The sequence below is a fragment of the Amphiura filiformis genome, chromosome 2, assembly GCF_039555335.1.
Source record: "Amphiura filiformis chromosome 2, Afil_fr2py, whole genome shotgun sequence".
In the NCBI taxonomy this organism is placed as follows: domain Eukaryota; kingdom Metazoa; phylum Echinodermata; class Ophiuroidea; order Amphilepidida; family Amphiuridae; genus Amphiura; species Amphiura filiformis.
In genome coordinates this window covers 55,648,907-55,674,983 of record NC_092629.1, presented here as the reverse complement: position 1 = coordinate 55,674,983, position 26,077 = coordinate 55,648,907, and the positions used below count along the sequence as shown (strand labels likewise).

The following is a 26,077-nucleotide window of genomic DNA, read 5'->3' as shown; positions in this document are numbered from 1 at the left end:
ATCAACCAACAAGCAAGGATCTTCAAGTGCAACACAGCAACGGAACGTGCAATCTTTTCATCGTGTCTTCAACCATCTTTAAGTTATTTTTATCAACTAGTGGCAGTGTTATATGTGAAATTTGTGAACTTTTTGGATGTATTTTATGGCTACAAGCAGCAGTGGTGGTTTCTTCAGTAAAATTTTTAGCCCAGCAGAATAGGATTTGGAGTGCAATTGGTAGGCGTGACAGTACATATACAGTACAGAAGCAGAGCAGAGGACATCGCATCGGTGGATCATTTTTGTGCAATACATGTTATTTATCATCATCCATCTTGTAATCGTGTATCATCTGAAATATAGCATAGTTTCTTCATTATCTGGTGTATGGGTCATTGTGATATTGGTGCAATATTTGTGATTTGTGTCATCTTTGGTTTTGGCGGGAAAGCGGCGGCCATTTTGAATCCGACCAAATAGGGTGTGGCGCAGGAGCAGAGATCGGAGCAGAAATCAAGCAAATGAACTTCACAGACCTCGAGATAAAGGGAAGTAGACATTTCATATTTTTTCATATCATTGTATGTTGAACTTGAAGAGGAGAACAAATCTTTGCAGCAAAACATTTCATTTTGTGTCAACTATACATCTTTCGTTTACATTGTGCAATTGTAAATTTTTTGGCAGCAGCAGCAGCATAAAACGTTAGCAGAAGTAGCAGGAGATAAATCATAATTTTCCAGTTTAAGTGTGTGTATTTTCCAGCAAAACTCTCATCATGAATATCAGTGGTGTTGTGAACATAGTATTAGTCTACTTATTTGTGAAACATTGTATGACGTGTGTGAACGGGCGTACATCTGAAACAGAAGTAAATCATTCATTAGACAAGTTAAATTCGTGGGATGGAGGTTTTTCTCAGACAATAGCTAGAGTGGATTGTACAGCAGGTTCAACTTTGTATATTACTACATATAAATTGTTGTCTAGACCAAGATATATCAATATCCAGCTTCGTCCAAACAGACATATTGGCATCTGCATGATCTTATTGTTATCAGGTGATATCAATCTAAACCCTGGTCCAGTCAAGTGTGAGAGCTGTAAAGTTCCAATAATGAAAAATCGCAGAAAAGTGCAATGTGTTGAGTGTGACGATTTATACCATGCAAATTGTGCCAATATTTCCTCGAAAGAATACAAAAACATTATCAAACAGAACCAGGAATGGTTTTGCCCACTTTGTAAACCAGAGCCTTGTGGTATGTGTGATAATCTGGTGACAAAATACCAACAGGGACTGGAGTGTGACAACTGTGAAAAGTGGATCCATGCGCAATGTGGTGGAGTTGATAATGAAACTTATTTACAATTCGAAGGAAAAAATTGCACCTGGATATGCCCAATGTGTGACATAATGAATTTCTCAGACTCCCTATTCAATTCATTTTTGGATTGCAGTACCAGCAACCAATTTTCCAGTTTGAGTGACAATGACGATGGAAATTCAACCTTCTCTGACGTATCTGACGACCACTGTCAGATTCCTGATCGCAGTACCCCCGGTAAAAAAGCAAAAAAAAAGTTTCTTCTAATAAAGCAAAAACAAAGAAGAGTAGCAGGGAATCAATACGTATTATGTTACTGAACTTCCAGAGTATTGGTAACAAATCGGCCGATATCAAAGTGCTTATTGAACAATATAAACCTGATATCATTCAAGGCACCGAAACTTGGCTTTCGCCGAACATTAAAAATTCTGAAATCCTCCCGGACTCGTATGATGTGTTTAGGAAGGATAGGCAAGAGGGGATCCATGGTGGAGTTCTACTTGCGTGCAAGAAGGATCTCATCATGACAAGGCGGGAAGAATTTGAAACAGAAAATGAACTCATGTGGAACCAACTTGAACTCCAGGGGCGCCACTCGCTACTGATTGGCACCGGTTATAAACATAAACATGACAATGTAAAATTTGTCACCGATCTTGAGGTTTCTCTTGACAAAATTGAAAAGAAAGGCAAGGGCTATAACATTATCCTGGCAGGCGACTTCAATCAAGCAAATATTGACTGGAAAAATAGCACAGTCATCCGCGATCACCCGCATCTAAATCCACAGCAGAGCTGCTTCTTGAGACTACAACAGGTTTTGGTTTAAACCAGCATGTGTTGGAACCTACAAGAAAAGACAGTATCTTGGATCTTGTATTCACTAATAATTCAAGTCTTGTGAGAGATGTCAAAGTTGATCCAGGACTCAGTGATCATTACATGGTAATCACCGACATAGATTTGAGAGCAAAATGGAAGAGACAACCAAGACGGAAGTACTTCGTCAGGCGGAAGGCAAATGAAGATTTGATTAATGAGGAGTTGAGTACCTTCAAGGACAAGTATTTTAGCATGGGAAATGTCTCTGTGCAAGAAAAGTGGGACAATCTTGAAAGTGAAATAAAGACAGTCATGAATAAGCACATTCCTCAAAAGACAGCTGCTAAACCAAACAGTTTGCCATGGTTTAAGAGATCACACCACAGACTCAGACGCAGGAAGCAGAGGGCTTTTAACATGGCGAAAAAGTCGCAAAGTAGTGATGACTGGAAAATTTTTTTGTCTTGCCAGAAAGAACTTAAGAAATCTCTCAATGAATCCGAGCGTGAGTTTGTTGCAAATAATCTTACCACTGCAATGAAAGAGAACACCAAGCAGTTTTGGTCATACATGAAAAGACTGGGTAAAAGTGAAAGCGGTGTCGCAGATCTCAAAGTTAACAATAATATCATTAGCGATGGGAAGGAAAAAGCAGAGGCATTGAACGCACAATTTGCTAGTGTCTTTACAAGGGAAGACAAGGAAGCAATTCCTACACTTGGCAGTAGCAGTATTCAAGACATTCCAGATTTAATTATTCATGAAAAGGGGGTTTTAAAGCAACTCCAAGAACTGTCTCCGAATAAAGCAGCAGGACCTGATGAGATACCTCCATGGTTTCTCAAAATGTTTGCTGAGAAACTTGCGCCGATATTTACAGACTTGTTCCAAGCCTCTGTTGATCAAGGGACTCTCCCCCATCAATGGAGGGAGGCAACATTTGTGGCATCTTTAAAAAGGGGGACAAAGCCGTGCCTGAAAATTATAGACCCGTTTCGTTAACAAGCGTCAGCTGTAAGATTCTGGAGCACATTATACATTCACATGTTATGGATCACTTGGAGCAGCATAATATTTTGGTTGATTCACAACATGGCTTCAGATCTAAGCGCTCCACTGAAACTCAACTCATTTTAACTGTTGATGATATTGCAAGAGCTTTGGAACAAGGGGATTCAGTGCACATGGCAGTTCTAGACTTCTCCAAAGCCTTTGATAAGGTTCCTCATGAACGCCCACTGAATAAGCTTCATCATTACGGGATTAGAAACAACCTTCATCAATGGATCAGAAGTTTCCTATCAAATAGGACCCAGAGAGTTGCATGTGAGGGCAATTTTTCATCACCCAAAGAGGTCCTTTCTGGAGTACCACAGGGGACGGTGTTGGGGCCGTTGTTGTTTTTAACCTATATAAACGACCTCCCGGACATGTTGAGCAACCAAGTAAGACTCTTCGCAGACGACTGCCTGGTGTACTCTACAGTGTCAAATGAAAGGGACATGGACTCTCTACAAGCTGATCTAAAATCTCTTGAAACATGGCAGGAGACCTGGAAGATGAGCTTTAACCCTTCCAAATGCACGGTCATGGAAAGAGAAACCCTCCACACAGAGACTATATTTTCTGCGGGCAAGTTTTACAGCAGCCAAACTCAAATCCTTACTTAGGGGTGCAGCTGGATAACAAGCTGAACTGGGGAGAACATGTTACAAACACAGTTAACAAAGCAAACCGGACTCTGGGTTTCCTGAGGAGAAACTTGTGGTTTTGTCCAGGGAAGTGAAGTCTACTGCATATCTAACGTTAGTGCGTCCAGTCTTAGAGTATGCTGCGGGTGCATGGGACCCATACAGGGCGGGACTCATAAAGAAGATTGAAAGTGTGCAGAGAAAAGCTGCAAGATTTTGCACAGGGGATTACCAAAGAGAAAGTATTGTCACTCAAATGCTGGAAGATCTCGGATGGGACACTCTAGCTGTCAGAAGGGAGAGAAATCGTTTAGCTATGTTTTACAAAATTCAAAATGAGTTGGTAGGAATCAACAAAGAAGCCTATATTCAAACTTCTTCTGCTGCGGGTTTGAGAAGAAACCACCACCTACATGTTGAAATTCCATTCATCAAGAAGGACGTCTATAAAACTCATTTTTCCCAAGAACTGGAAGGGCATGGAATTCCCTCACTCAAACCACTATATCAGCCCCATCTTTAGATATATTCAAGAAAAACCTCTAGCTTGCAGGTCACCAAATAGTTAGCGATTTGCGGTTTTCGCCCTGCTGACTACAACTTCAGAAGGTTCAGAAGGTTATATAACCCGACATTTAAATGTTATCAAAACGTTAAAAAAAAAAACCCAAAAAACAACATCCTAAGAATAGTTCAGTTTTGCATTGCTTCAGAGATGATTTATTTTACTTGGTTTACAGGTGAGCTAAGACTAAAGTATAGACCTCTTATAGAATCACTATATAGGCCCAACACTGAAATGTAAATTGCGTTTTTTTAAAGTAGCCGAAATCCCAAATCACATTTGAAATTGGCAGACCATGGGGTTCTTGTGTTTTGAGTTTCTTTCATAAATTCTATAATTTATATGAATATTCAAAGCAGAATAGAATGTATATGTAACGAATGCACGTTTCAATCAAAGGGCTAATGAGGTCAGAATAGGCCTACTCTAATTCCCTGACATTCTTATCTTTAAAAACTAAATTATTTTTTCGACCAAAACGACCACAACTTGATCGCATGTCCTTAATAACAGCACAGCTCAGAGTTTTTTCATACTGTGAAACTGGGCTACTTTCAGAAGTTTTATGATATCATCATCATGATCAAAAAAGTCACAAATCTAATGCAAACTGTGTGTGTTTTGGTACACTTTATGAAAGCAAGAGTTTTCACATTGAATTTATAGTTAGCATATGTGATGCGGAACTGAAAGTAAGCTTGCTGCATAAGCAGCACAAACATGTTCTTGATAATGATGCCATGATTTTGCTTTATCTTGATCAATGATGTGTTAAAATATTGAGACAATAATGCTATTTCTGAAGGTTATACGATGTATTGTTGGTCGAAGCAGCAGAAAAAAAGTTCACAGCATTTTGCGAATGGTAGTGAGCTTTAGCAAAAACTGCAATGCTCAATCCATAGCGAACGTGTAGAAGAATTCAAATATCACAGATATACTACTTTTGTAGGTTCTGTGGTTCTTGAGTTATGTTGTAAAGAGGGCTGAAACAACAACACTTTTGTAAAACGTACATAACTCATTAACACCAATAAATTCAAAGTATATGATTTGTAGAATGAACTTTTGCAAAACAGCAAAGCGTTATTTTTCAATAATATTGATTCAGATAATGCAAATCGATTTTTCTTGGCTGCTTCGACCAACAATACCGCGTATACCCTTAAGGCAGAGTTGTAGTGAAAACCGTAAATCCACAGGGTATGTAAGCAATACGAGGGCGCTATGTACATGGCATGATAAACATGTACGCTGTGCACTGATCCATCAAAATCAGCTGAAAAGTGAGCAAATAGGGTACATTGGATGGACCCTGGAATGCAGGCTTGCAAATATTTGCACAAAAAAAATAACATCAACATAGTTCTACTTGTCTGCAAATGATACAGTTAATTTCTGTACTGGAATCGACAGGAATCCAAACTAAATTTCAATTTTTCCCAAAAATGCAAAAAAACACAAAACTAGCCCCCTCATTACTCCTGATTAATACAATTATCTATATTTTAACTTTAATGATCTGTTTTGGCTACTATTAGGTATGGCATATGCACAATAGTAAGACAACGGTTTCCCATTTACTAACGTTACATTAGTTGTTTTCAAAATTCACACTTTTACCATTTTAAGAGAAAATATGACACTTTTGGGTTAAATTCATGACTGAACGACACTTATGAGATCCATTGAAACATAGATTATAGGCCAAACAATTTATATCCATATTTTGGTTATGAATAAATATAATTATCCTATATCATTAAATATTGATAAATTCATTGATGATCATTATTGTATAACAATAAAATAAGCGACAAATATTGAACAATAGCAGCTCAGATGGTGAAAAATTAAGAATTGTGGTCATTTTCTAACAAATAATGGTGATGAGCTGTGATGTTAAAAACGGATGAGTATTTCTATCTTTTTTTTAAGTCCGTGTCTCGCCCCAAAAAGAATGAGTAATATGTTGTAGTAACGTTTCACCAACCTTGGTTAAAAATATCGTAACAATCGGCTACCGTGTATGTATTTTACCGCAATTGTGACGTGTCATGTCAAAAGGAGACACTTTTGGGCAGGATCGTAAATGGAGAAATAGCTAAGAATCTGCCCGGAGGTGATTTTTTTCACAATTTGGGTTTACTGCAAATTTGTGATGTTATTAATGTTAAAAATATTGTCTGATAGTTTCAGACCGGAATATAACTGGCATATTGTATTTTTGGAGACATTTTTCAAGGGAATTCCTACTCTCAACATTGTCAATAATATTGTTAAAAGCTGAAAACTCAATTTTATAATACCGTAACTTACGAACTCAATATCTTCGCTTAGGAATGTCCGATTTCATTGGTGAAAACGGCGTTGTGGAGCAAAATATCTCTATATTTAAGATTAGTAAAAACCTCCAAATTGATAACCTGCCCAAAAGTGTCTGCTTTTGACATGACACAATTCGTCGGCTGTATTCCATAGTGGCGTATAGTGATTTTTGGTCATGTTTTTGAAAATTGGCACATATGTTTTTAAAGATGTTCTCTTTCATTTTTCTAAGTCTCATCAGTCATAATTAGCTAATTAATTAGTAATTAATTAATTAAATGTGGCGTATAGTTACAAAGGGACATTTTTTGTATTCCATAGTGGCGTATCGACCATACGCCACTTTTTATACACATTTTATAATTATGAAATATCGGCAAAAATGAAAAACATCGTATGTCATAGTGGCGTACACGTATCGGACCTATACGCCACTATGGAATACGAACGACGAAAAGTAACGCCATAGGGATTACACAGCGACCAAGGTGGCGTACGGTTAACGTTAGGTTAGGGTATTGCGTTTTGTTTGTTTTCCATAGTGACGTATAGTTTTATTTTCAGTTTGCCAGCAATAGTATGTATGTATTTCTTTTGAAAAATATATAACAATAAAATCTATTTAGTTTACTACAGAAATTTCACATCATTTACAAAATATAATGAATGTCTGATTTACACAACTCGATTTTAAATTGGCATTTCTTTAAACCCGATTTTCTCGAAAAGTTGTTTATTCGCGGCGCCCCACTATACGCCACTATGGAATACAGACGACGAATTGTTCTCCCTGCATGTGCCACTTTTTTACCTTACTTTATAACTCAACACACTTGTTACAAGGTTTAAATACATTAAATATCACTCCAACAACCAATGCGACCTACATGCTACGCTGAACCTATCGTACTATCAATACAGAATGCATCAGTGAAGCGTGTGCTCGAGCCCCAAACTAAGATGTGGGGTTTCATCTACATTTGTTTTTGGCTAGATTTTTTCCTTTGTTCCCCATAAAAGAACGCATCACTAAATCTAGTGCTAATATTGTATGCGGTAGTGGTTATTATGATCATTTCATATACTCAATGAAAGTTAAACATAATTATTTAAATATTCAAAGGCAAAATGTGTCTCGGAATGTTGATCAATATTTATCCCCGTGATAATCTCAACAATTTGCCCCCTTTTTTTAATTTTATTTACTTCTCAGCTCGGAAAAAGCACAATTTCATTGTTAAAAGCAGTGGCGGCGGAAGCATTCAAATTGGAGGGGGGTGGACGAGCATATTTTGTTCCGGTTTTACTGGGATTTCATTTGTGCTTTTGGACGACGTAGTGGCGTATCTATAGATGGCGGATACCTTCAAAGACGTCTAAGATGCATTCTTAGGCGTCTAAGATGCAATCTTAGGTGTCTAAGAATTTCGCGGTAGACTTAAATCAACGAATCACAGGACCAGAAATCCCAAACAACCAATCATCTTAGGCGTATTCAATTATTGACCAATGAAATCTTAGACGCCTAAGATTTTACACGCCTAAGAATTCGTACACGTCTAAGATTGATACTTTAGTGATGGACGGTATAACCCTTTTGATAGCTCGCAAAAGCACCTTGGAAGACTACTAGCGGCTCGTATTACAGATACCATGTGCAGTGATCGAAAGTACCACGGGATAATCAGTTCCGTCATCTCTGGTACAGTTCAGTTTATCTATAGGAATAAGTTTCGAATAGAAGTGCCGTTATAATCCGGCAGAATGGCAAATCGCCGCCCCATTTTGTACCAGGTTATAGAGAAGGTTGCCGAAATAACACGACCAACACGGCCTTCAACAACATCATTTATAAAAAAAAAGTGTGGCTGCAAGTCTGCAAGCAATTTTGACAGGTCGAAAAGGGACGCAAGCAATTCTTTTCAGGGCACCTTTTAAATAACCATAACATGCTCTAAAATCAGTGGCAATGCTGTGCTGGGGGAGCGTCTTGGGGAAAAATTATAACCCTCCATTGCTATGGACATTGGCGCCAATCCAGCTTGAAATGTGGGTAGAGAATCAGCCTGAATTGTCAAATAGTGGCTGATCGAAAAGAACATAACAATGGGCCGCGCGCCATGGCTATCATGGCTATGGAGAGAAAATGAGTTCATTAAAAACACACCACCCAGCCATTATTCGAAATGTTCTCTAACGCACAACGTCCGTCGTACGTTTTGATCGGAATTGCGATACCGTCCATCACTAGTCACGGTCAAATGGTCAATATTGGACGTCTAAGAAAAATCTTAGGCGTGTAAAATCTAAGGCGTCTAAGATTTCATTGGTCAATAACTGAATACGCCTAAGATGATTGGTTGTTTGGGATTTCTTGTCCTGTGATTCGTTGATTTAAGTCTACCGCGAAATTCGTAGACGTCTAAGATTGCACCTTAGACGCCTAAGAATGCATCTTAGACGCCTTAGGTTAGGCGTATTATCTTAGGCGTATTTTGAAGGTATCCGCCAGTGACATACGCCAATATGTCGTAAATATGTGACATACACCAGGTCATAAGCAAGATCAGACCTATCAAATGTGTAACAACCAGAAGTAACAAGAAATAGCACACACTGCTTGTGTGTAGGTAAGCACAAAAGAAATGGTCAAATTCTGTTGTATATGCCTATTGTGATTGTGCAAGCGTGACCTTGTATGCAGATACACTAACATGCACACTGGCACACAGTTTTTCCACCTATATCTATATGAATAAATCTATGTTTTTTGCTAACATGAAACCCTATAATTGATATTGAAGCTTAAATGTCATTTAAAAAGATCATAATGACAGCATTTAACCTAAGAAATATAATGAAATATAATGTAGGCCTAGAATACTACATGTTAACCATGTTGACTATAGAAATCAAAGGGCATTACATGCTCTGTCAATTGGTCCATTGTTAAATATCTCTGAACAAGCCATACTGCAGTTACTGTCCGTTTTCCTATACACAATACACAGTGCTCTTTCCCATTGACGCGTGACCTCTACAAATAGCCCTACGTTAAAAGTATGGGGATATGACTAGTTAACGTCGCTGTGTGAAAAATAACCGGCCAATATTAAAAGTACTCTTCTAGAGTTCTAGAAAATATAGTTTTTAACATGTCCTAAATTTTTGCTAATTTAGATGTTTGGAAATATTCGTACTTTGGTGTTTTAGTTAATGTTATAGGTAATAGTACATTGCCTAGTTAACGTCGCTGTGTGAAAAATAACCGGCCAATATTAAAAGTACTCTTCTAAAATTCTAGACAATATAGTTTTGTAACATGTCCTAAATTTTTAGCTAATTTAGGTGTTTGGAGAGGGTCGTACTTTTGTGTTTTAGGAAGGACATGTAAACGACAGATAACACCAAAAATATGAAGAAATTATTTCCAAACCGTGTTAAGTCAACAATCATTATGTTGCTCATTTTCAAGAATGCTGGTTTACAAAAAGCACGCCATTGTCTGATTTCGTGAACAAAGCCACACATACCATTGTTTCCTTTCGTTTCCTTTATAATCGGTTACCCAACTGAAGCTATGAATACCAGCTTTATTGCGATATCGCACATGAAAACAGACACTTGTGCACAACCAGAGAAGATCCGATTTTATCGGTTGAGCTGTTTCAATGAGTGTTATCTTGGTTTAATAGCTTTTAATGGGGTTAAGTCCTGCAAAGGTCGAGATGTATTCTACTGTAGACATGACTGCATCATGCATCTTTAAAAATGGACTGATCTTTGTAAAAATGGTGTCAAAATTATTGGAAAGAGCTATCTACTCTGTTTTTTAGTACTTACTGCCAATCACATGTTCATTAGTATGTAAAACTTTGAAGAACAACATTAGAAAAATACTGCTACTACAGGGGTTAATTTAAGCAGAACCCAAGCTTGTAATCACTGTTAAAGTCAATCTTAAAAAGTGGAATGATCATGGAAATCATCTCCTCTGAGCTCCTTGTGCATTTTTTTTGTCATCCTAAAGATGATTATTTTGAACTATATCATTTGTTCATTTCATACGATAGAGTTCTGGCCGATTTTTTTACACTTTTCACATCCAGGGGTGAGTTTAACAAACTTTCATTCACTTTCTTAGGAAACCATTACATAACATTACTCAATATCAAAACTTCATTCACAAAAAATAGATCCTTACACAACTTAATCTTTGCCTCAGGGATATTGCTGAGAATCTTAGCTTTTATATGATACCCTATTTGTTAGGAATTATCTTCAAATTCTCTTAGAAAATTAAACATAAATGAGGCTACATGAGCTCGGTTGTTACGCATTACAGGCCAATAAGAGTGCCTCGTTAAGAAATTAAGTGCTAAATAAGCAGTTAATTAAGAACTTTATTTTTGTTTTTTTGGCTGAAATATATACCTTAATATCTTATTCATAAAAAGAAACAATTATAATGATGTTAATAATAGTTTAGACTGAATTCTACCAATTAAAAGATCAGTGGTGGGTACACAATGCAATTGGTATGTCTAATCTTGCTTATGACCACCACTATTTTGGTATATCGCGACTGTGTTGCCAATATGGATATGAATTCAACTTTTATTCGACATACTGGCATATCTTTTTGAATGGAGAACAATTTTTTTAATGGATATACTGGCGTATAAGTTTAATGACTAATTACAATTCATTGGTGAATGACAACAATGTATTTCATACGTTAAATGTAACTTAAATATTTATATTTTCGCATCCCTTCAAGAAAATGGGACATTTTTTAAATTAAAATTGTGGCAATGTATGCCAAATTGTTAAAAGTTGCAAAACTTCAGATGCAATTATCTCAAATCGGCGATTTTCGTGATAGACCACTATGCCATCCGAGCAAAGAATTAATGTTTTATTACTTGTTTTGTATTGTACAGGGGGTTAACATTTTTAGGCTATCAGCTAGTCGTTGCACCTCCTCTATCTATTTGTTATCTTTAGTTTTGATATATAAATTGGTGTTTTGTTAGATCGAAATGGGCCGTCTCTCACCCAATGACACAGTATTTTGTACATTGCTTTCACCTAATGCCAAAAATAATGCTCTCACCCAATGAGCCAATATTTAGTATATTTTGCGCTCACCGAATGCCCCTAGTGTGAACGTCCATTTCTTCAATCCTACGAGTCTCACCTTAATAATTTTGCACGTATAGGTGGGCAAAATTTTCTCAAATAAAAATATCATAACGGAAAGATTTAATATGACTGTGTCTGTATTTTTCTTGATTTGAAAGTCGTAACTGTAAAAATCGAAAAATGTACTACATCATATAATTATTGAAATTTTAATATCATTAAAACAAACAAACTTTAAGACAGGATAAAGTGTACTTTTGTTCTACTTGTCTGGAATTTCCAAGTATGTAGCTTACTTTTAGGATACAATAAAAAAACTAGTGGCAAATGGTGGTCATAGACCACAAACCTAGCTGGGGTGTGTTGAAGTTGTGGAGATATGTGACCCCTGCAAAATGTTCCAAAAATGTTCCTAGGGTTTTGAGGTTTGTTGTCACCGAGTTTGAGTCCCATACTCCTTACATAATGTTCAGAAAATAAGTTTTCTAAGATTTACCCCAAATAAACTTTGACCTGCACCCTCTGTCAACTGCATGATGTTCCATAACGTTCCCATGGTCATGAGGTTTCGGTTACCACCGAGTTTGAGCTCCGTACTTCTTACATATGTCCAGATAATGAAATTCTAAGATTTGACCCCAGATAACCTTTGACCTGACCTCTGCAAAGTATTCCAAAATGTTCCCCTGGTCATTAAGTTTTTTGTCACCGAGTTTGAGCCCCATATCCCTTAAAGATGTCCAGATAATGCATTTCTAAAATCTGAACTTTGCATGACCTTTGACCTGACCCCTGCAATATGTTCCCCTGATCATGAGATTTGTTGTCACTGAGTTTGAGCCTCATACCCATTACAGATGTTCAGAAAATGAAATTATATGATTTGACCCCAGATAACCTTTGACCTTACCCTGCAAATGTTCCAAAATGTTCCCCTGTTCATTAAGTTTGATGTCACCGAGTTTGAGCCCCGTACCCCTTACAAATGACCAGGAAAAATTGATGTCACCGAGTTTGAGACCCGTACCCCTTACAGATGTCCAGAAAAAATATTTGACCTCTGTATGACCTTTAACCTGAACCTTGGAAAATGTTTCCTTGGTCATGAGATTTGTTGTCACTTCGTTTGAGATCCATACCCTAACAGATGTCCAGATAATGCAATTGTAACCCCAGCTAGATAAAGAAGCATCGGATAGAAAAACAGGACCTAGCTGGGGGGGGGGGTGTAAATCTATAGTATTATACTGACACACATGTATATACGAGCACGTGTCCGGCGAGTCAAATCGATATAATGTATTGTCCATGTAGAGGCCCATTTATTGTCGGATTTCTGTATATAGATGAGTTGACCTATGATGTCACATGTTTACATTCAGACCGCCCTCTGTTGTTTCAAGCCAGGCAAAATAACACAGGAGTGACCACATAAATCTTTTTAAAACTCAACTTTTAAAAACCTTTGAAGTTTGTGTGATATTATGTATATAGCTTGACCCAGCAAACACAAAACGTTTACAAAACGTTTTTGTTAGGTTCTGGTTAGGTCTTTTACGTCTTCGTCTTCCAAAACGTGCTTAAAACGTGTTTAAAACGTTGCGATTTGGTTATAATGTTGAAGCTTTAATTTCGTTTTATTAGGAAGTTCACAGGACGTGTTTTGAACGTTATAAAATAAATGTTATTTCGCGACGTGTATAAAACATTCGCCTGCAACTTTCTCAAAACATATTGTGCTGACGTCTGTTAAACGTTTCTTTATCAATAGAATATTGGAAATGTACAATAGAATGTAGGCCTAAAGAAGAATTTAAATTCTACAAGTAGAAATTTGATTTTAATTTATTCATAAACGTGTACAAGAAGATGACGCGTTTATTTGCATTTTGCATAGGCCTATGGAGTCAATATATTAAATAATTATTGCGATTTTGTATTTATATACTCATGCATAGTTCTATAGGCCTATATGTACACGTAGAACGCAAACATTTCAAAAAGTGAAAGGGAAGTTAAAGATTTCAAATGGTCCAATGAAAACGGTGTATATGTGCGTATACACAGCAAGACTATAATAGCACCCACGCAGAATATGGAAAGAATGCAACAGGTTGAACTTGACCTTAACGGTCACTCACCAAAGCAAGTACAGTACTGTGTACAACGTGTATGTATCAACTGTATTATTATGTAGACCTATGCCGGAATCTCACTGTGACACATGGAATAATTCCTCTATATATATTATCAAAGCATCAACGTTCTCCAAGAAGTGACATTTTCAGGTAGGCCTATAGTGATGTTTTTTTCCTTGATTTGTGTTACCGACTAACCACTTCCCTGTGAAAACGGAAAGTGTGTTGTAGTGTTTGTAATGCAAGTGTCTTGTTGGTACATGTATTGGCGGAATTATTAAGGTGCAAACATAATAATTATCCCAAACAGGTATTGGCATACAGGGATGTGTTTCTGCTTATCGTGTATATTTTTCCCGGGATCATGCGGATATTCCTGCCGGTAAAATAAAGAACCTGCTGCTGCTGTCGAACACGTAACTGTTGAGGTCATACGTATTACCTTTGGTGTGAATACTATCATCATCATGGTAGACGTATCACTACAAACGGTTCTCGTGTTTATACTACAGTTTTCGTCCGGAGTTTTCTTCACTTGGTCACTGTAAAACTGCCATGACCGCGTTTTTTCTTCTAGAAGCCGGACCTATAGTTTTGTATATTATGTATGATATTTTTGGTACTTTTGTAAAGTGTACTAATAAAAGTTTTCAATACGTCATTATAACGTTCTAAATACGTAGTAGAAATGTAACATACGTGCGTCCTGCAATAAAAACAAAATATACCATACGTTTTTTACGTTCCTATAACGTTTTCAGGACGTTTTGGACGTTTCTACAACGTGCGTAGTACGTTCGTTGCGTGCTCCAACGTCCGATACGTTTTATGTAGGTCCTGGATACGTCCTGGGTGACAGAGAGAAAGGTTTTTAAAACGTTGTTTACGTTGTGAAAACGTTTTTAGAACGTCTCTTAATAACGTTTTTAGAACGTAAAAAACCTTCAACAAAATTACGTGTTTAAAACGTTTTATCGAAACGTCTAGAAAACGTCAACGGTACTTTCTCAGAACGTTTTGAGAACGTTATTTGGTTAGCTGGGGATGCATTTATAAACAAGTTTGACAACATTTTTAGTATTATTTGCTTTGAAACCAAAGTTAATGAATAAAAATCAACTTCTTCCATGTAAACTATAGTATTTTTTGCCTGGCAGTTTTGATCACAGACCAAGAAAGGGCGTATCAAATGTAAACACATGTCAACTCATCTATAGAACACGCAGTTGACAACAATTGAGCGCTATTAATACACATTAATGTTTTTATGCAAATAGAATTCCAAAATATGGTACGTTTTCTGCCTTTGCTTGTCACGTTGTAGGCCTATGTTGAAGTTGCGATTATATGTTCAAATAAGTTTCAAAATGGATACGAACAAGAATTTATGTTTGGCGTGGAGTGGTGTGCTGTACACCCTAGTATTTAAGCTATTTATTACATTACAGGGATTATAGTCACTAGCCAAAATATTCAAAATCAATTTAGAAAATGATTGGTGTTGGTTTGTAGGATTAGCGGTGTCAAGGACGGCATCTTCTCCTACGTGCGCTGTAATTGCAATATGATATGTATAGGGGAAAGACCGACAATTTACACCCCCGATTTACGCCCCAATATATCTATTTAAATCATTTCAGAAAACACGTGTACATCTGGACCCATTTAACCCTCACTCACAAAACTTACAACTTACAAACTTAAACCTATACAAAGAACACCATTGCGCATGCATGCATTGCACGTCTCTCTGTTACCGCTTTGTATATGAAATCTGTGGTTATATTTCAAAAACAGAGCAAAAAACAGAGCGGAATGTGAAATGTGAAATCTGTTGCTATGTTTTCACAATCAGAGCGAAAAACGGAGTGGAATATAAAATATGGTGCTATATTTCAAAATCAGAGTGAAAAACAGAGCAGAAAGTCAAATATGTCGCTCTATTTCAAAACAGAGCAAAAGTCTGAGTGGAATTGCAGAATATGAAATATGTGGCTATGTTTCAAAATAGAGCGAAAAACAGAGCGGAATGTGAAATATGTAGCTCCGCCGTTAGAGGACGGCATCCTCTCTGTTTACTGCTCTGTATTTGAAATATGTGGTTATAATATTTCAAAAACAGCGGAATGTGAAATATGAAATCTGTGGCTATATTTCAAAAATAGAGCGAAAAATAGAGCAGATTGTGAAGATGTAGCTCCACCGTTAGAGGGCAGCATCATCTCTATTTACCGCTCTGTATATGAAATATGTGGTTATATTTCAAAAACAGAGCGGAATGTGAAATATGAAATCTGTTGCTATATTTTCAAAATCAGAGCGAAAAACAGAGTGGAATATGAAATCTGGTAGTATATTTCAAATACAGAGCGAAAAACAGAGCAGAAAGTCAAATATGGGTGATGTCGCTCTATTTTAAAAACATAGCGAAAGTCTGAGTAGAATTGCAGAATATGAAATATGTGGCTACATTTCAAAAATAGAGCGAAAAACAGCAGAATGTGTAGATGTAGCTCCACCGTTAGAGGGCAGCATCCTCTCTGTTTACCGCTCTGTATATGAAATCTGTGGTTATATTTCAAAAACAGAGCGGAATGTGAAATGTGAAATCTGTTGCTATATTTTCAAAATCAGAGCGAAAAACAGAGTGGAATATGAAATATGGTAGTATATTTCAAATACAGAGCGAAAAACAGAGCAGAAAGTCAAATATGGGTGATGTCGCTCTATTTTAAAAACATAGCGAAAGTCTGAGTAGAATTGCAGAATATGAAATATGTGGCTACATTTCAAAAATAGAGCGAAAAACAGCAGAATGTGTAGATGTAGCTCCACCGTTAGAGGGCAGCATCCTCTCTGTTTACCGCTCTGTATATGAAATCTGTGGTTATATTTCAAAAACAGAGCGGAATGTGAAATGTGAAATCTGTTGCTATATTTTCAAAATCAGAGCGAAAAAGCAGAGTGGAATATAAAATCTGGTGCTTATATTTCAAAAACAGAGCGAAAAACAGAGCAGAAAGTCAAATATGTCGCTCTCTTTCAAAAACAGAGCGAAAGTCTGAGTGGAATTGCAGAATATAAAATATGTGGCTATATTTCAAAAATAGAGCGAAAAACAGAGCGGAATGTGAAATATGTAGCTCCGCCGTTAGAGGACAGCATCCTCTCTGTTTACCGCTCTGTATATGAAATCTGTGGTTATATTTCAAAAACAGAGCGGAATGTGAAATATGAAATCTGTGGCTATATTTCAAAATCAGAGCAAGTGGAATATGAAATCTGGTGCTATATATTTCAAAAATATAGCGAAAAACAGAGCAGAATGTGAAATATGTAGCTCCGCCGTTAGAGGGCATCACCCTCTCTGTTTACTGCTCTGTATTTGAAATAATGTGGTTATAATATTTCAAAAACAGAGGGAAAAACAGAGCGGAATGTGAAATATGAAATCTGTGGCTATGTTTTCAAAATCAGAGCGAAAAACAGAGTGGAATATGAAATCTGGTGCTATATTTCAAAAACAGAGCGAAAAACAGAGCAGAATGTGAAATATGAAGCCCCACCGTTAGAGTGCAGCGTCCTCTCTGTTTACCGCTCTGTATTTGAAATATATGGTTATATTTAAAAAACAGAGCGAAAAACAGAGCAGAAAGTCAAATATGTCGCTCTATTTAAAAAAACAGAGCGAAAGTCTGAGTGGAATTGCAGAATGTGAAATATGTGGCTATATTTAAAAAACAGAGCAGAATGTGAAATATTTAGCTCCACCGTTAGAGGGCAGCATCCTCTATGTTTACCGCTCTGTATATGAAATTTGTGGTTATATTTCAAAAACAGAGCGGAATGTGAAATATGAAATCTGTGGCTATATTTCAAAATCAGAGCGAAAAAATAGAGCAGAATGTGAAATATGTAGCTCCACCGTTAGAGGGCAGTATCCTCTCTGTTTACCGCTCTGTATTTGAAATATGTGGTTATATTTCAAAAACAGAGCGGAATGTGAAATATGAAATCTGTGGCTACGTTTTCAAAATCAGAGCGACAAACAGAGTGGTTTTTTAAGAGATTACAAAAATTCATTTTTGCCATTAAAAGAAATTGTGTCTGGCGTAGATTACACTACAGTTTTTATTCCTAGGTCTCATTGATACCTTCAAATATTTTTATAATAATAGAGTGAATCCCCTGGCCCCTATAATTACGCACAAAAGATCGTCTCCCTTAATATCATTATATAAATCTACATCTTGACTAGACTGTCATGTCAATGTCAACTAGGTCAAAGACTAGCATATGCCACCACCATCAAAGGGTACCGTATGTGAGTCTTGAATTCCATCAGCACAAATATTAAGGTCTCTACATCTTCTTCTTTTGCTATTTATAGTTCTATGTTATCGTCATCTTCTTCTTCTCTATCTTCATTAAAAAAATTTTACAATTCTTTTTACGTACCGTCGGTGCATATGACTCCAGCATCGCGAGAATGTGAACAAAAAGAAGAGGAGACTCCCAATCCATTATGGGTGCATTGGCCCAAACTGCTTTCAGTTCCATGACATCTCACACTGTCCATCCATATAACTCCATACCCAGGTCCAAAAAAGGCATCCTTAAGAGCTGCAGGTGATGCATGTGGAAGCCCAAGCTGCTGACATATTACCTTTGCATCATTTGCATCCCAATAGTTATCGCATACGGTACCCCAGATGTTATTAACAAGAAGCTCAACTCGACCCTCGGTAGAACTGTTTCCACCGACAATACGATATTGAGTTGGCCCTGTGATGTAAAGAGTATTGATTTGTTTATATATTTCCATGTAGCTGTTGTCATTTACACCAAAAGGAAGAAAAGAAATATGTGATTATACCTAGGATTTTATAAACTCAATCAGACAAGCTGGGTAATACCACGGGTTTTGAATTATAATCAAAGCATTGTGATCCCGAATTTCGCGTGCGCATTGGAAGAGCGTTGTCATTACTTCTGATATAATGTTTGCTGTGCGGAGACGTGGTTCTTTTCCATCGCCTTGGTCGTTCGTCTTTACAATGGGCAGTAACCTGCAGTACCTCTGTGATTTGTAGGCCTAATACTCAACCATTTGGCAGTCGCGTTCATTAAAGTCAATTGAGGTCATGTATTTGACGGATGCGTAAATTTCCTGGTTCTAGTGGCAAGGCCAACGCAGGTGTATTTTTGGAAACGCTTTAAACCAGTTATATGGCACTACCGAAGCTATAGAACGCCGCGCATAAACTATATCTGGTTTTACCGTGATTTCGTGTTACCACTGTTTATTAATGATGAACTTTACCTTGTAAATCGACGTATTTGGGCCAATCATTAACACCGCAAGCTTCAACTTGAGACATAACATCGTTTTCTATCGTTTTGTGAACTTTTGCGATAAGGCCGTCAATAGCGCATGGCATTTTTACATCGTCGCCACTTCGCATTCATGAACTTGGACTAATTCGCGAATTCATCGCTGGTACGTTATCTAATTAAACGGCCGTGTGTGGGGGTGGGGGTGTGTGGGGTGTGGGGGGTGTGTGGGGGGTGTATGTGTACGCTTTAGCGGAGTTATGTATATATTATTAAAACGAGTTTTGGCAGCTCTGTTTGGATATTCAAAAGTCCAGTTAAAGTGTGAGAAACGTAAATCATATATTGGTCAAACCAACTTGTAACTTTTGGATTTTACTTACAACACGGCGTTTGTGTATGAAGCGAACATTGATTGACCGTTGCAATATGGGAGCTATTATTGAAATTAATTGATGTTTTTCTAATTCAAATCTTAGTGGATGTTTTTCGAATTCAAATTCAAAGACGATAAAATTGTTGCAGATGTTAAATTATAAACTGGTAAAACTGGGGTTATTGAAATAGTAATATTATTATTATATGTATATCGAGGGTTGAGGGCCTCAAGAAATGCCATTTAGAGGGAAAAAACTAGTTTAAAATAATATTCTTACAACTCACAATGTAAGCGTCTGATTGAACTTAAATTTGGTCCAAAAACCGGAAGTTGTATCATATTCACTATAACAAATGCCAATATGATTAAGAATCGTGGAATTTAAGATATTCTTCAGTATTCCTTTAAGTTCTCAGTTACGTCTTTCTGGCGTAACTGAAATCTATAATCTCTGAATTATGGAATGTGTTATTATAATCTCTTTAAAATAGACCAATGACCATTCAAATAATTTATTATGATATCCATTTCGAGTCCTGTAACTACACTAAAAATACTTTTAGATGGATAAGTGGGAAGTATCCGGTACTTCAACATAATTTTTAAGCTCCAGTGGCTATAAACATTACATAATGATGTCATGATGTGATACAAGCTAATTACATTAATATTAAGGGCTAATGTTATAAATGTCAAATCGTAAAACATACATTGTCTTTAACTCAATTTACTAGGAAATATGTGACTATACATCACGATTGAGCCGTAAATGTCCTAGATTGTATTCTGAGTTTAGTGTAAAATGTCCGAGTTACAGTGTAAAATGTGCATGAAGGTCGTATTCATAGGTACCTCAAACAGGCGCGGCATGCATCTCATTTAAACCAATCAATAACCCTTTCAGTCATGTTATTGTCATCTTCTTCTTCTCTATCTTTATTCTTTCTTTTTTTTTTATAATTATTTTTACGTACCGTCGGTGCATATGACTCCAGCATCGCGAGAATGTGAACAAGAAGAAGAGGAGACTCCCAATCCATCATGAATGCATTGGCCCAAACTGATTTCAGTCCCATAACATCTCACATCATCCATCCATATAACTCCATATCCTGGTCCAAAAAAGGCATCCTTAAGAGCTGCAGGTGATGCATGTGGAAGCCCAAGCTGTTGACATATTACCTTTGCATCCTTTGCATCCCAACTGTTATGGCATACGGTACCCCAGATGTTACTAACAAGAAGCTCAACTCGACCCTCGTTAGAATTGCTTCCACCGACAATACGATATTGAGTTGGCCCTGCGATATGAGAAGTATCGATTTGTTTACATATTTCCATGTAGATGTTGTAATTTAGGCCAAAAAGAAGAAAATCAATAGTCAGAAAATATGTGATTATACCCAGGATCAGTTCTAGCTCTTCTTCTTCTTCTTCTTCTTCTTCTTCTTCTTCTTCTTCTTCTTCTTCTTCTTCTTCTTCTTCTTCTTCTTCTTCTTCTTCTTCTTCTTCTTCTTCTTCTTCTTCTTCTTCTTCTTCTTCTTCTTCTTCTTCTTCTTCTTCTTCTTCTTCTTCTTCTTCTTCTTCTTCTTCTTGCTTCTTCTTCTTCTTCTCTTCTTCTTTTCTTCTTCTTCTTCTTCTTCTTCTTCATCTTCTTCTTCTTCTTCTTCTTCTTCTTCTTCTTCTTCTTCTTCTTTTTCTTCCTCTTCTTATTTTTCTTCTTATTCTTATTCTTATTTAATATTATTATATATTTAATTATTATTACTTAATTAAGTATTATTATTTAATTATTATTATTATTGTTGTTGTTGTTGCTTATTTACTTTTTTCTCTAAACATACCATCAGTGCAAATGACACCAGCATCATCCCGATGTACACAATTATGGACTCCCCATCCACCATGAGTGCATGCGTCCAAACTCATTTCAGTTCCACTGCACCGTACATCATCCATCCATATTGGTCCAGAACCTTGACTAAAGTAAGCCTTCCAAAGGACCGCTGGAGAACCATGAGGAAGTCCAAGTTGGCGACATATTACATTTGCATTATCTGCGTCCCAATAGTCATCACAAACTGTTCCCCAAATGTTGTTATACAGCACCTCAACACGACCTTCATTAGAATTGCTGCCATCGGCAAGGCGAAATCCAGCTGCCTCTGAAACATACACAATGCGTTGATGAATCAATATAATACCACCTCAGGTGATGTTTCGGAATAGTATTAATAATTTTCGCTGTTGAAAAAAACAAGCTGATTTGTTTATGTTTGGTGTAATTTTCACCATCACTGCGCCACCATGCCGGTTGATTTTTGGAATAGATAACTTGCTGCAACCATACTGTGGAACAAAAAGTAAACCATTGCTACTTAAAAAAACAAAAATATATGTTATGTCGTGAACCAAAACGTGGTGAATAATTGTGGTAAAAACAACCGGAAGTCGTGACCTATCTTTGGGATCAAATCAAAAACTCGATCGCCGGTTGCCCGCCAGATCCAAGCGATTCTGTCCGGTTGTCAGAGGTCACAGCTATAATGAATATTCATGAATGCATGAGTAGCAATCGCCGGAAATAAGTACACAGCCGGGGAGATTAATGTCGATATTTTTATTTCGCGATCACAATAACGCATACTTGAAATTTCACGGTCACAATGGCGCTTAGTTGAAAGCACTAGACGGTGATCGATTTTTCTTAGTCGTGTGTCAATTGGCTTGTCACCAAAGCAAATTAATTTTGGAAATGATTTCTTGTTAATGTTTAAAGTTACATGAATATATTACCATATATTATTGGTAATGGACAAATTATACCACTGTAAAATAGAATAGAGAGATTGTGATGTTCCAAACGCAGCACGTGGAACGTACGTTTTCACATACGTGTTTACATACGTTAATACGGTGTTAAATATATAGTCTCGGATCCAAACTGGATTGTGCTCATTCGTCATGAAGGAGAACAAGTCGGCTGGAATAAAGACTATAAATCTGATCTAATCTAATCTAGGTCGATAGAGGGCATAGTGACTGAAGTATTAACAGTAAGCGCAGGCTACTGACTCTCTGCCTAATTCAAACAGCCCGCTTTTGATTTTGACTAAAATTTTGACTTAACATGCTGCTTAAACTTAATTGTATTTTTGTGCTCCCTAAATATTATAGTTGCCCAAAAACATATATTTTGGTAGATTAAGGCCCGGTCACACTATGACGAATACGGGTGAACGGCAAGCGACGTTAAGCTGCGAATTGCAATTTTGAATTTACCGTCACTCATGGTGGGTTGCCGTTAGTTGTCGCTGACGAATCCTTTAGCGACCGCAGACGGTCGATATTATTCGTCGCGTTCGTCGGCTAATTTTCAACATGTTGAAAATTTTGTGACGACAAAAAAGTAGTTGTGATTCCGTTCAAATTTCGTTGGAGACCGCAACCCTCATTTCTTTGACGTTTCCATACCGTGCGAAGCCGTCTCTAGTCGTTTTGAGGTCGTCACAATTTCAAGTAACGAAATTGTAACGATATTGGTGCGACAGTGACTTGCGAATTTTGTCCGGAGAGTGACGGATATTGACTGTTGATGGCGGGTCGTTTGCGAGTACCTGCGGCATTGAAACGGTGGTCTGCAATGGGTTACGATTTTTAAACGATGGTCCACGATTTTAACCTTTTGTGCGATTTTGACATTTTTGACGTCAGTTCGATTTCAATACACTGTCCGGCACGATGTAATTTTGAAGTTCATATAAAGAAATATCAATAATAATCAAAAATATTAATATTTCTGATTATTATTGATATTAATATGGATTTTAATATTTTGACTATTATTGATACTGATATTAACATTTTTGATCATTATTGATATATCGATATTAATATTTTTGATTATTATTGATATTGATGTAATAGTTTGGATTATTATTGATATTGATTTTAATATTTTGATTATTATTGATATTTATATTTGTTTTATTATTATTATTGATATGTGTACTATTTTTTATTACCCCCAGATGAAATAAGGCACATTTTACTCAAAAGTTTTGCTAGGCATATCTGTCAGGAGTATCTCCATTTATTTGTAATCCAGAATTGGATTTAACTTTAGCTTATCCAATAAAATACGGACCAAAAGGTTACCGTTCCAATACATCAAACGTGGCCTAACTTCTCAAGAGAAAACTTCTCAAAAGAAATTTACATACATTTATTGAGTCAATCCTTTAATATAAATACCTTAGAAAAGTGCATAACATTTATCCTACTTTCCTGAAGCCGGGAACATTCAGGAAAGTAATCTGGATATTTGACATAATTTCGTTCAACTTTTCATGCACTATTTCTCAAATATTAGTAACGAATTATTACTATTTGTAAACACTTATGCAATTACCTATGGTGATCAAATTATTTTCATATAATTGGCTTTAAGATTAAATTTGTGTGGCCATGTCCCTTTTTTACCGCCACCTTTTTTAACCATCTAAACACAATGTGCCTGCTCACCCGTAAGATACGGGACCCTCTCGGGAATTTCCCGAGCCCATGCTTAAATTACTTACACGTAAGGTACGGGCCTCTCAAGAACAAGATGTGGCCCAACTTCTCACAGAGAAGTTAACCCAAATTAATTCCTTGTGAGATCCGGGGCCCTCCAGGGAATTTCCCCGAGCCCTTAATTTACACACACACAAGTGTGGCCTAATTTTCCCTGTCACAGAGAAGTTAACCAAAATTAATTCCTTGTAAGGTACATAAATGAATGAAATGAAGAAATGAATGATTGCATGAATAAATGAATGAAACATGAATGACCATGGTGCCCCTCCAGGAAATTTCCCGCAAATCCCTTTTGCCCACACACAAGTGTGGCCCAACTTCTCAGAGAGAGGTTAACCCGAATTAAATCCTTGAAAGATACACAAATTAATGAAAGAAATGACTACATGAATGAATAAATGAATGAATGAATTAATGAATATGGGGCACACCACAAATTTAAGCCAGCCCTTTTGCGCACACACTTGTAGCCCAACTTCTCGCAGAGAAGTTAACCAAATTAATTCCTCGTAAGCTACGGGGCCCCCCAGGAAATTTGCCCGACCCTTTTGCACCCACACAAGTGTGGCCCAACTTCTCTTTTTGCTGAGAAGTTAACCCAAATTAATTCCTCGTAAGCTACGGGGCCCTCCAGGGAATTTACCCAGCCCTATTGCACGCACGCAAGTGTGGTCCTTCCTCTTTTCTCACAGAGAAGTTAGCCCAAATTAATTTATTGTAACTAACAGGACCTCCAGGAAATTTCAAACATGCTCAATGTGTGGCACAACTTCTTAAAAGGAAGTTAACAAAAATGTATTACCGGCAAGCTACAAAGCCCTTTCTCAGGGATTTCCTGAACCCCTAGATCTGTGTACCCAAATGTGGTCTCCCTCTCCAAAAGAAGTTCATGACTTGTGAACTTATTGAATCCACTCTGTTGGTCAATTAACACCCTCTCTTCCTGGCAGTTTGCCCTTACCTAGAGGCTACCATTAAAAACACACAATTATATCAATACACTTTTGGTATGTGATCCTCAATATCCCGTAAAATATGGGGATATCCTTATGGCCTATCCTGGAGAAACTAGGCGGGGCCAGGATGTCATTGACCACTTCCCATTGGTCACCGCGAACAATAGATTCTAAACATCACTGGCCATTGCATAAAGCCATTACTAGGCAACCAATCAATAAATCAATTGGATTTGCCCAGGCACTAGCTTTGGACTAGTATATTTCACCAGGGGTAAATCTGTTTATTGTATAGATACAATAAACTTTATTATTATTGATATTGATATTAATATCTTTGATTATAATAATTGACATTGATTTTACTATTTTTGATTATTATTGATATTTATATTATTTTTTTAATATTATTATTGATATGTGTAATATTTTTTATTATTATTGATATTGATTGTGGGATAGGCTTTTACGACGGGAATTCATAACAATTAGTGGGTTTTAGCGGGTTGCCGTCGGACAAGTTTAGAACTGTCAAGCTTTCGTCAGGAGCAGCTCTGACTTCTTCAGGACAAAGTACCTAAGAATGAGACATGTAGACCGCCCTTGCCTACTGATGAAAAAAAAAAAAAGCCGTTCACTGAAGACTGCCCCTTGTCAACAGAGAACAAGGAGATCTCGCCTATCTGTTAATATACAGGTTTCGGTGGCCCCTTGACAAGGGGCAGTCTTCATTGAACGGCTCTTTTCAGATCCACCAAACCTTTAAATTTAGCAGATAGGCGAGGTCTGCTTGTTTCTGTAGACAAGGGCAGTCTTCGGTGAACGGCT

General features: G+C 37.0%; 1 protein-coding gene across 1 annotated transcript in view; it reads right to left on the bottom strand.

The window, feature by feature from the left end:
• The window catches only part of LOC140146415 (scavenger receptor cysteine-rich domain-containing protein DMBT1-like), a 77,673-nt gene extending 59,096 nt beyond the window's left edge, over positions 1–18,577 (bottom strand). Inside the window, exon 1 of the mRNA XM_072168258.1 lies at positions 18,461–18,577. Coding sequence (XP_072024359.1) covers positions 18,461–18,471 — 11 coding nt within the window. The 5' untranslated portion in view covers positions 18,472–18,577. The remainder of the gene's footprint in view (positions 1–18,460) is intronic.
• Between the last annotated feature and the right edge of the window lie 7,500 nt (positions 18,578–26,077).